General features: G+C 42.2%; 1 protein-coding gene across 1 annotated transcript in view; it reads right to left on the reverse strand.

Annotated features, from left to right (window-relative positions):
• The window catches only part of LOC110943009, a 52,778-nt gene extending 39,645 nt beyond the window's left edge, over positions 1-13,133 (reverse strand). The window contains exon 1 of the mRNA XM_022184769.1: positions 12,804-13,133. Within this exon, the coding sequence (XP_022040461.1) occupies positions 12,804-13,133 (330 nt within the window). The remainder of the gene's footprint in view (positions 1-12,803) is intronic.
• Positions 13,134-13,346: the final 213 nt, after the last annotated feature.

Genomic DNA, 13,346 nt, shown 5'->3' on the forward strand with positions numbered 1-13,346 from the left:
CGACAAGAGTGGTGCTGTGGTTGGCATCATCTCTTTCTAAAGGCTCAGAAGTGTTTGCGTAAGGGCCACACTGCCATTCTGGCACATGTTACCGATGCATCAGCAAAAGAAAAGAAATTGGAGGACATTCCAATAGTTCGCGACCTTTCTCAGGAGTTCCCTGAAGATTTACCTGGTCTACCACCTCATCGCCAGGTCGAGTTTCAAATCGAGCTAGCTCCTGGAGCAGCACCAATAGCTCATGCACCGTATCGACTAGCTCCAACAAAATTAGAAGAACTATCAAAGCAGCTACAGGAACTCTTGGATAAGGGATTTATCCGACCTAGCTCTTCGCCTTGGAGAGCTCCAGTACTATTTGTGAAGAAGAAAGACGGTACTTTCAGGATGTGCATCGACTACCGTGAACTGAACAAGGTGACGGTGAAGAACCGTTATCGTCTTCCGCGTATAGACGACTTATTCGACCAGTTGCAAGGGTCGAGCTACTACTCCAAGATAGACTTGAGGTCAGGTTACCATCAGCTGAGAGTCCGGGATGAGGACGTCTCCAAAACAGCATTCAGAACTCGAGGCCATTACGAGTTTCTAGTCATGCCATTTGGGCTAACGAACGCACCGGCAGTCTTTATGGACCTTATGAACAGGGTGTGCAAACCCTACCTGGATAAGTTTGTGATTGTGTTCATCGACGACATCCTGATCTACTCCAAGAGTCAGGAGGAACACGAGCAACACTTGCGGCTTATCTTGGAACTGCTCCGAAAGGAACAACTGTACGCCAAGTTTTCAAAATGCGACTTCTGGCTTCGTGAAGTTCATTTTCTAGGCCACGTAGTAAACAAGGATGGGATCCATGTCGATCCATCCAAGGTAGATTCGATCAGGAACTGGCCTGCACCGCGTACACCAACGGAAATACGCCAATTCTTGGGATTGGCGGGTTATTACAGGCGATTCATCCAAGACTTCTCAAAGATTGCACAGCCGCTTACGCTACTGACACAGAAGGGTGTCACTTACCGTTGGGGTAATACTCAGGAAACTGCTTTTCAGCACTTAAAGGATAGACTTTGCAGTGCACCTATCCTCTCATTGCCAGAGGGCACGGACGATTTCGTGGTTTATTGTGATGCATCCATTCAGGGTCTTGGATGTGTATTAATGCAGCGTGACAAGGTCATTGCTTACGCTTCGCGCCAACTCAAGGTTCATGAACGGAACTACACGACGCACGATTTAGAGCTGGGAGCTGTTGTTTTTGCACTTAAGATATGGCGACATTACCTGTACAGTACCAAGTGCACTATCTACACCGATCACAGGAGTCTTGAGCATATCTTCAAGCAGAAGGAATTGAACATGCGTCAACGTCGATGGGTTGAACTACTAAACGATTACGAAGGCGCCATCAAGTACCATCCAGGCAAGCCAACGTTGTGGCTGACACTCTCAGTCGAAAGGACACTCTACCTCGACGCGTACGAGCACTACAGCTCACTATTCAGTCTAGTCTTCCTGCACAGATACGGGATGCTCAGATGGAAGCATTGAAACCAGAAAACGTAAGGACCGAAGCCTTACGCGGCTCAAGGCAACGGTTAGAACGGAAGGAAGACGGCGCCAACTATGTAACGTGGCATATTTGGGTCCCACTATATGGCGGTTTACGAGAACTTGTGATGGAGGAAGCACACAAGTCTCGCTACTCGATACATCCTGAATCGGATAAGATGTACCACGATATCAGGACGACGTATTGGTGGCCTAGCATGAAGGCCCACATTGCAACTTATGTCGGCAAATGTTTGACCTGTGTGAGAGTCAAAGCGGAATATCAGAAACCGTCAGGCCTACTTCAGCAACCCAAGATACCACAGTGGAAATGGGAGGAAATTTCCATGGATTTTGTTATTGGCCTGCCCAGATCCCAACGTGGGAACGATACTATTTGGGTGATCGTGGATCGACTCACAAAGTCTGCTCATTTCTTGGCAATCAAAGAAACGGACAAGTTCTCCACATTAGCAGACATCTATTTGAAGGAAGTGGTCTCGAGGCACGGGGTGCCCACCTCTATTATTTCGGATCGCGATGCACGATTCACTTCAGAATTATGGCAAGCAATGCACAAAGCTTTTGGCTCACAGCTAGACATGAGCACAGCATATCACCCTCAGACAGATGGACAGTCCGAACGCACGATACAAACTCTAGAAGACATGCTTCGGGCATGTGTTATCGATTTCGGCAACAGCTGGGAAAAGCATCTCCCTTTAGTGGAGTTTTCATATAATAACAGTTACCATACCAGCATCCAAGCCGCTCCATTCGAGGCACTGTACGGACGTAAATGCCGGTTACCTCTTTGTTGGGCAGAGGTGGGGGATAGTCAAATCACAGGTCCAGAAATGGTAGTTGATGCTACTGAACGTATTGCTTAGATACGGCAACGCATGGCGGCGGCTCGTGACCGTCAGAAAAGTTACGCTGATAAGCGCAGGAAACCACTCGAGTTCCAAGTTGGGGATCAAGTGCTGCTCAAAGTCTCACCCTGGAAGGGTGTGGTTCGTTTTGGCAAACGGGGCAAGCTCAATCCGCGGTATGTCGAACCGTTTGAGATAGTAGAAAGAATAGGCAAAGTAGCCTACAGACTAAACCTACCAGCTGAACTCGGTGCAGTTCACAACATTTTCCACGTGTCGAATATGAAGAAGTGCCTGTCAGATGAGACACTCATAGTTCCTCTGAAGGAGCTCACTATCGACGAGCAGTTGCGTTTCGTCGAGGAACCAGTTGAAATCACGGACCGGGATGTCAAGGTCCTCAAAAACAAGAGAATCCCTCTTGTTCGAGTTCGTTGGAACTCTCGTCGTGGCCCAGAGTTCACCTGGGAACGCGAAGATCAGATGAAAGAAAAGTACCCCCAATTGTTCGCAAACAGTACAACCACTACTGAGGTTGAAGCTACCACGGAATTTCGGGACGAAATTCCAGATCAACGGGGGGAGGATGTGACACCCCAGGAAAACCATGCAACTTAACTAGCTTCCTCAGTGAGTACGTACCAAATTTCGGGACGAAATTTCTTTTAAGTTGGGGATAATGTGACAACTCGTAATTCGAACCTACTTTGTGTAACGTTACGTGCTTATGTGAATCTTGTTGATTAAATGAATGTTATGTTTGATTTGTGCTTGTATGTAGGTATGTATGCAATCGGCCCAAATACACCACTCACACCCGATCGCACAACCTATTCGGGCTTTACACTTGCACACGGAGCGAGGGCAGCCCAAGTTAGGGTCGGCCCACTTCTCTTATACGTACAACACACACCGTGAGGGAGTTGTTCCTCATTCGTGTGCTACAAACACACACAAACCCTAATCCTCTTTCTCTTTCTCTCTTGGAACTCGACGGCAGCCCTCACACGGAGACTTTCTCTCGGTTCAATCCAACCCCTTCAATTCGGTTAGTGTTTTCATGATACGTGTTTGATAAATGTTGTTATGAATCCATGTTTTGATTAAATGATTAGGGTTGCATGTATGATGAACAATAATCTACTACATGATTATGTTCTTGTGAATTGGATGTATGTGATGATGTTTTATTAAATCGGATTGCATGATTTAGAACCGAATGGATATGTATAATCGGCTGCTACATGTATGAGTATGATCATTACTAAATTAATCAAGTTGGAGTGATTAGGGTTGCATGATAGTCCTTAAATCCATTAATCTTATGATCCGATTTTATGTCCCTTATGTTAATGAGTTACTGTTCATGGAATGATGATGATTGTGGTGATATGAACATGGTTGAATGTTGAATGATTGTGATTTGATCTGATTGTGAAACTGCCAAAGTTGTTTGCTAATGTTACAGAATTGATGAGCTTGAAATAAGGAAATCTGTTACACATGCTTAGTCTCGACACAGGTTGCGAGCCGAGAACTCCCTGTCTCGACTCGAGACCGCCCATCATCAGCACAACCAGCACAACCCGAGACCATGGTTGCGGGTCCGGTTGCGACTCGAGACCGTGAAGTCTCGACAAGTACATGATGACCCGAGACCTCCTTGTTGCGACTCGAGACCTTGAGGCCAGCACAACTCGAAACCGCCTAGTCTCGACTCGAGATCTCTAGTCTCGACTCGAGATCTCTAGTCTCGACTCGAGACCATTTACACGTGCACACTGTTTTGGACTTTGCACACTGTTACGAGCCCAACCTTTTGGGCCGCATACTTGGACTTTGTTTACGTGACTGTTCTGTTGTTGATCTGCCATGATTATACGTGTATGCTATGGTCACTACTTGTGTACAATACGTGTAGAACATAAGTGCACTGTTTGAATATGAACCTGACTTGTATGGTAACCATGGTAGGACGTGGTTGACCACCTTATAGCATAATTGAACTTTGTTGTGTATCTGCCGAGCAAACCAAGGTGAGTTCACACAGCCAAGGCATGGGATTCCCGGGTTGGGAATGGGTTGGAAGGTTTGAAATGGATAATTACTCGTACTTACGCTATTGCTAGACTATATACCATCGTCCTCAGGTTAGTCAGGACACTTACGTAAAACCTACGTAAATTAGTATCTACCACTGTCTCCCGGGTCGGGAGGACACTTACGTAAAACCTACGTAAACTCATACCCACTACTGTCTTCCGGGTCGGAAGGACACTTACGTAAAACCTACGTAAACCCCACGCGTACCACTGTCCTCGAGGAAGGGCACTCACGTAAAACCTACGTGACCTTGTACGTATTCCTGTTCTCGGGCTAAGAAGAACACATGGTTGCAATTAGTCTAGTAAGTATAAATATGGGAAGCCCCCACTAGTAACAAGTATAAATATGGGAAGCCCCCACTAGTAATAAGTATAATCACGGGAAACCCCCACTAGTAGTACATACATACATGGGAAGCCCCCACTAAATGAACATACATTTTGATATTACGGACTTACTTACTGTGAACTCGCTCAGCTAGTTGTTGACTCTCTGCTGCATGCCTTGCAGGACCTTAGGTACTTATGGAGCTTGCACAGGGAGGAGCAGGTCGTTGTGGGACATGGATTGTGGATGCCATGTTAAACGTTTAAACAATTGAACTTATGATTTACATTGGGTTTACATACTTATGCTTCCGCTACTCAAATTATGTTTTGTTGAACATCAATTATATTGTGATGGGTTTCATTGATTTCTTTTAATATTTAATGTCATGTTCAATATGATTGGTGGCTTGATCTTGGTCATGTCACGCCTCCAAGCGGTGGTACTCCGCGTGTGGATTTTGGGGGTGTGACACGTTTTCTCGCGTATTTTGTAACCAAACTACTCTAGGGTATTAAAACCGTTTGTTTTAATACCAAACCTGTTTTCTAACTTTACTAAACATGATCTAGCATGTTTAGCTCGTCGCTTTTAGAATTGTGCTTGTCTAAGGTCGTAAAGGTAAGCGATCTAAACAATCGCTTATGCTTTCGAACCCGACCCATTTTGTTGGTCTTTAGGATCCGACCAAATACTTTAGGTGACCATAATGTATAGGGAATAACCTTCCGAGGTTATACCTTATGGTCACGTCGTTTAAGTAGTTGTATGATAAGTAGTTCTTATGCCTTAGGAAAATTACCAAAATACCCTTTTTACGCTAAAATTCATTTTAAGCCTATGTAACATAATTTTTGGTATCTAAACTAATGTAACAACAATATTAAACATATTGAGGCATATCTTACTTGTCATAGGGCTAATTAGGCGTTACAAACGCGTTTTACGCAAACGACGCGTTAAAGTAGCATAAGCTACCTAAACGGGTCGTAACGAGTCAAAAGCACTTAGGATAAGTTTCGTTTTAGTATGTAGGCCTTGTTAAACCATACTACATAAGTTCCCATACTTATTTGGTTTACGAACCCTCGTACTACCCGATCCTCCGAATAGGTCCGTTTATTAATGTAGATACCTATATAGGTGCCGTTTGATTCCGTGATCTTCTAGCATTGCTTGGTGGTTATCCTAGGACTTCTAAGCAATCTCAAGTGAGTACATAGTACCCCCTCTTTTACTGTTTTTCAAACATTTTGGGGTGAAACACATGTGCCTACTTGTTACTTTCATGCTTTCCATGTTTTCATATCATATGCTTATTATGTTCAATAGTACACATATAGTACATGCTTTCATTATGTTTTTGCTATGTATGTCCATTGTGTGCATACTTAGTACATCATTTTACATGACATTTTATGCTACGTATGTTCATTTAGCGCATACTTAGTACATTATTTTATTTTTTCACGCTATGTATGTTCATCATACTTAGTGCATTTGTTTTTCATCACATGCTTACATATTGGGTATGACATTTGGTTTGTTTAAGTGGGACCATATACATTCATTAACTTTGATCACGCCGCTCATTAGTAGGTAATGGTACTATAGGAATTGACAACTCCCGTTCCTGACATCCTGGGTATGTTTGGATGGAAGGAATGACCGAATTCGATTTAAACATAACACATATAAACCTTTAATTTGTTTAAAGGTTTATCACCACAGTCGCAAGGCTTGGATGTATGCATTTTCACAATACCGCATAAATGTTTGTATTCTTTATAGCATGTATTTCCACAAAACATAACATTGATTTAAACTGAGTTTTACTTCAATACCTTGTTTTGTGCATTTTCACCTATGGTTTAGTTGATACATATTTCACTTGCCATACATGACATTTTGTTTACACATTACATGATTGACATTTGACATAGACATTTTGACATGGTTTTCACAATGACATTTGACAATTTGGTTTAGACATGGGCAATTTACATTGGTGGTTTGTTTGGGTAAGTGGTTTAAGTAACGAGACGTATGTAATGTGATACAAGCATGGTGGATACGCCGCTGGTACTTCCTATATATAAGTGCTTGTATTATATTACATATCGTAGCGTTATTTAAATCATTCATGTGAATTTATACATTTTTACACAAGTAACATATCTTTCACAAGACTTTGTTTTACAAAACAGTTTATTTTACACAACTTATTTCACTTGGTTATTCAGTTAACCATACATTATTCTTTTACTTATACATATCATCTGATTTTATCACTTTTTAAACGATTTACAAAAACAAAACAATTTACAAGGTTCATGACTAACTTTTATTAAACATTTTCTTAAGCTTAAGTCATGAATCCTATTTTCACAAAACCTATGTATCTCACAGGCATTTTTATGCTGACGTACCTATTTTCACATGTGTTTCAGGAGCTAATGCATAGGACGTTCGTGACACGCTAGGGTGGACTTGGGCCTTAGTGACAATAAAATGGAACTAGACTAGTTAAAACTCGTTATGTACTCTTTGTTTCAGTTGTTTTAAGACAATGTAACACGTTTGTTTGATCAATAAAATATAACTTTGTATGCCATGGTTGTGAAACAATATTTCTGTTACAACACTCCCCGACGTTTCCGCCACGATTTGATGTTTTACGTGGTCGGGGTGTGACAAGTCCGGGACGGGGACGTCTCCAAAACAGCATTCAGAACTCGCTACTGCCACTACGAGTTTCTGGTCATGCCATTCGGGTTAACAAACGCGCCTGCAGTCTTCATGGATCTTATGAACAGACTGTGCAAGCCTTACTTGGATAAGTTTGTGATTGTATTCATCGACGACATCCTGATCTACTCTAAGAGTCAGGAGGAACACGAGCAGCATTTACGGCTTATTTTGGAACTCCTTCGAACAGAACAGTTGTACGCCAAGTTTTCGAAATGCGACTTTTGGCTTCGTGAAGTTCACTTTCTAGGCCACGTGGTGAACAAGGATGGGATTCATGTTGATCCATCCAAGGTAGACTCGATTAAGAACTGGCCTGCACCGCGTACACCAACGGAAATACGCCAATTCTTGGGTTTGGCAGGTTACTACAGAAGGTTCATCAAAGACTTCTCGAAGGTTGCACAGCTGCTTACACTACTGACTCAGAAAGGGGTCACCTATCATTGGGTGATGCCCAAGAATCAGCGTTCCAACATTTGAAGAGTAGACTTTGCAGTACACCTATTCTTTCATTGCCAGAGGGCACAGATGATTTTGTGGTTTATTGTGACGCATCAATTCAGGGTCTTGGTTGTGTATTGATGCAGCGGGATAAAGTCATTGCTTACGCCTCGCGCCAGCTTAAGATTCACGAAAGGAACTACACTACGCATGACTTAGAGCTGGGAGCTGTTGTTTTCGCACTTAAGATATGGAGACATTACCTGTACGGTACCAAGTGCACCATCTACACCGATCACAGGAGTCTCGAGCATATCTTCAAGTAAAAGGAACTGAACATGCGACAACTCGATGGGTCGAGTTATTGAATGATTACGAATGCGCGATAAATACCATACGGGCAAAGCCAATGTTGTGACCGACGCCCTCATTCAAAAAGATACTACACCTAGACGCATGCGAGCACTACAACTTACCATCCAGTCTAGTCTTCCTGCACAGATACGAGATGCTCAGGTAGAAGCATTGAAACCAGAGAACGTCAGGGCTGAAGCCTTACGCGGCTCAAGGCAACGATTAGAACAAAAGGAAGACGGCGCCTATTATGTGACAGGACGCATTTGGGTCCCGCATTATGGAAACTTACGCGAGCTAGTGATGGATGAAGCACATAAGTCTCGCTACTCAGTACATCCGGGTTCGGATAAGATGTACCACGATCTCAGAACTACGTATTGGTGGCCTAGCATGAAGGCCCATATAGCAACTTACGTCAGCAAATGTTTGACTTGTGCGAGAGCCAAGATGGAATATCAGAAACCATCAGGCCTGCTGCAGCAACCAAAGATACCACAATGGAAATGGGAGGAAATTTCCATGGATTTTGTTACTGGAAATCTCAGCGTGGGGATGATACTATTTGGGTGATCGTGGATCGACTCACTAAGTCTGCACACTTCTTGGCTATCAAGGAAACAGACAAGTTCTCTACATTAGCAGACATGTACTTGAAAGAAGTGGTTTCGAGGCACGGGGTGCCTACCTCTATTATTTCTGATCGTGATGCACGTTTTACTTCGGAACTGTGGCAAGCAATGCACAAATCTTTTGGCTCCCGATTAGATATGAGCACAGCTTATCACCCTCAGACGGATGGGCAGTCTGAGCGCACTATTCAAACTCTAGAGACATGCTGCGTGCGTGTGTAATCGATTTTGGCAACGGCTGGGAAAACATCTCCCTTTGGTGGATTTTTCATACAATAACATACCACACCAGCATTCAAGCCGATCCATTTGAGGCATTGTACGGGCGTAAATGCCGATCACCTCTTTGTTGGGCAGAGGTGGGTGATAGTCAGATCACGGGTCCAGAACTTGTAGTAGACGCAACGGAAAGAGTTGCTCAGATACGATAACGAATGGCGGCAGCTCGTGTCCGTCAGAAAAGCTACACTGATAAGCGCAGGAAACCACTCGAGTTCTAGGTTGGGGATCGAGTGCGACTCAAAGTCTCACCATGGAAAGGTGTTGTTCGTTTTGGCAAACGAGGCAGGCTCAATCCACGATATGTCAGACCATTCAAAATAATAGAGAAAATAGGCAAGGTGGCCTACAAACTGAACCTACCAGCAGAACTCAGTGGAGTTCACAACGTTTTCCACGTGTCGAATCTGAAGAAGTGTCTGTGAGATGAGACCCTCATCAGTTGCGATTCGTCGAAAAACCAGTTGAAATCACGAACTGGGATGTTAAGGTCCTCAAGCACACCAGAATACCTCTTGTTCGGGTTCGTTGGAACTTACGTCATGGCCCAGAGTTTACCTGGGAACGAGAAGACCAAATGAAATTCAAGTATCCCCAGTTGTTCAAGAATAATGCAACCACTACTGAGGCTGAAGCTACTACAGAATTTCGGGACGAAATTCCAAATCAACGTGGGGATGATGTGACACCCCAGGAAACCAGTAAACTACACAACACAACTAGCTTCCTCAGTAACCGCATGCTAAATTTCGGGACGAAATTTCTTTCAAGATGGGGATAATGTGACAACTCGAGTTTCCAAGATTCCAGCTTCGCATTAATTGCGCATTAACTGTTTAGTTATTTGATTGTTTTTCCTTGTAACTGTACACTGGATTATAAGTTGAGATGGTTGTTTGATATGTTATGTGCTTAATATGAGTAAAGTGTTTGATTTGTTTGATTCCATGAGCATGAACTTGTATACTTGCATAACTGTTGAGATTAGACCCGACAAAACAAAGTGTTTCGCCGTAACTCTCATTTACGAAACTAGGTTCGACGAAACAGAGTTGTTTCGTCACACACACCTCCGACGAAACAGGGTGTTTCGCCGGCCCAGAGTTTCGCCTAAGCCCATTAAGGCCCAAGACACTTGTATGCGTATAAATTTCACGGAACGGCTTCATTCGTCACACTTTATCATAATTGAAAACCCTAGAACCCTTCCTTAGTGTGACGGCAGCTCTGCGTTCTCCCAAGCCCTCTCTAGCAATCAAACCATCATCACTGATATCTCGGTTAGTAAAAATTAGTCCCTTGACTGTTCTTGTATGCATATGTTTGATGATATTGTCCTTATAAATCTGATTAGGCTAGTGAATAGAGTTCTAGCAACGTTTATGTGTTAGGTTATTGTATTGAATGATGATCTAGATGGTATGATGTTTGTGAACTGTCGTGTCTGATCGTATAATTGATTGGTGTATATAAATCGGTGAACTGTTAGGGTTTTTGTGGTTGAGTCGAATGATGACATGATCCCTGTTTCATTGGTGATTCTGTTGTGATGCATATAGATTTATGATTAGTAGCATAAGGCTCATTATGTTGAATGATGATGGAATGATTGCTGTAAACCGTTGATCGGCGATTAGGGTTCCTGTACGTAACTGATACATGACGTAACACTGGTGGTATGACGAAACGACTGGCGCGACGAAACAAGAGGGTGTTTCGCCGAGGCTAGTCACGACGAAACTGACATGACGAAACAAATACGTTTCGCCGAAACCAATTATGACGAAACAAACACGACGAAACAGTGTGTTTTGCCGAGGGTAAATACGACGAAACAGTGGGTGTTTCGTCGAAGGGAAGTAACGACGAAACAGGGGTGTTTCGTCGAGTGGGTAAATGGCACAGTAACTTAGTTTAATTCTGTTAAGAGTTAACCGGGTTAGTTGACTGATGTTAAATGATAAACATGACTTGCATGAACTTGTATAACTGTTAAATGCTAGGTGTAGTTGTTACTTACATGTACGTGATGATCTTGATTGTCAGTCGTACTTTGTGATTGTAAACTGATTGTGAATCCATGCATAACTATAGGACGTGATTGATTACTTACGAGCATATAATTTAACATACCGAGCAAACCAAGGTGAGTTCACACTCTTTCCAAGGCATGGGATTCCCAAGGGTTGGGAATTGGTAAATGAACTAAACGGTAATTACGACCATCCTCCGTGGGTAGGATACCAAGTATACACATTGGACCAAACCTCTATCATGAAGTCCCTCATTTATATCGACTTAATCGCCGAGGCCTATGGCGAGCGGGTCATTAGTTAATAGCGCTATTAGGTTTAACAAACCTCACACCGTGTCGTTCGAACGGGCGTGTACTAATGGACTATGGGCAAAGGGTCAATGCTGATAGACATTGACTTAGGGCACCTCTTACATTTTCGTAGCAGTCGATACACACGGTCTAGTAACACATGGAAAGCCCCCCACTAATCTTCGCACACATGTTTGGGAGACCGCGATACAAATTAATACGATACATGGATTACAAAACGAACATTGAATTACGAAACGAATAATATAACTAAACAACCAACTGTGAACTCGCTCAACTTTGTTGTTGACTCGTTGTTACATGCCTTGCAGGTCGTTAGGTACTCATGGAGCTTGCACAGGGAGGCACGGTCGTTGTGGGACATGGCAGTGTGTGCCATGCTAAAAACATTACTTTATTTCGTACTTAATACTTACATTGGGTTTTTCAATTATGCTTCCGCTAAACACTTAACTATGTTTTTGATTTGAAACACCTTTCATATTGTGTGGTTGAATTTTACTTATTTCTTGTTATGTTCAATATGATTGGTGGCTTGATCCTGGTCAGTCACGCCTCCAGGCGGTGATACTCCGCGTGTGGATTTTGGGGGTGTGACATTTTTAACTTGTTGTTATCCTGTTCTAAATCAGCAATCTAATGCTTTAGCTTAGCAACATCCTCAATGTAAGAATTTACAACTTGTTGCTTTATTTCATACTGTCGCTTAAGCGTATCACTTGTTTCAGAACAGTATTTCAATCTCGATTGAACAAGTTTCATTTGACCTTTCACATCTTCATATGACTTTTTAGTAATGTGATAAGCCAATTTTATTGAATCATATTCCTTTTTCATTTCTTGACATGCATTTTCCTTTTGTAAACACTATTCTGTCATTTTTGAAACCTTTTCTTTCAAAATCTCATTTTCTTTTTTCTAAATTCTTGCATTTTTGTGTTAATTTTTCATCATTATCTTTCAAAATCTTTTCGTTTTCTAACATTTCTTTGCATTTGTTTTTAAAAACTTCTTCGATTTTATTGAATTCAAGATCTCTTGTTCTGAATTTTTCATCTTTTTCAGTACAAGCACTGCATGGTTCCATGCATTTCTTGCACTGTTCAAGATTTTGATTAAGATTTCAGAATTAGAATTTACCTCAGTGATTGGCACCTCGGCTTTCTCTTCCGTCTGCTTCTGATCAGCTTCACTCTTCTTCTCATCACCAGCATCAACTTTATCACCATAATTACCAGTAACCAAACTCTCATTTTTCTTCTTCTCTTCTTCTTCTTCTTCTTTCGTCATTTCTTCTTCAACATCCTGCTGTTTTTCAGTAACAGCTTCTTCAACCTTTTCTAACTTCACATCTTCCCCTTTAACAGCTTCAACTTTGATTTCCTCAGTGACTTTCTTCAAATTATCCATTAGATTTTCAACATTCTTCTTCATTCTTTCTTCATCCCTCTTCCTCAAACTTGATGTCATGGCATGTCTTATGATTTTTTTCAAGCCTTTTCGCATATGTTTTATCTTTTACAGCATTTGAATAATATTCGCCGGATCGAGGAATTACTAAAAGAACATCATCATGAATTATGTCCCTCTTGGGAACAACAGGTTCACCATTGTGACAACTGTCAAATTTGCATGCATCCGTACGTTTAATTAATATTGATTTATGCTTAATGACTGTGCTTA

Source organism: Helianthus annuus, chromosome 5, assembly GCF_002127325.2.
Source record: "Helianthus annuus cultivar XRQ/B chromosome 5, HanXRQr2.0-SUNRISE, whole genome shotgun sequence".
NCBI lineage: Eukaryota > Viridiplantae > Streptophyta > Magnoliopsida > Asterales > Asteraceae > Helianthus > Helianthus annuus.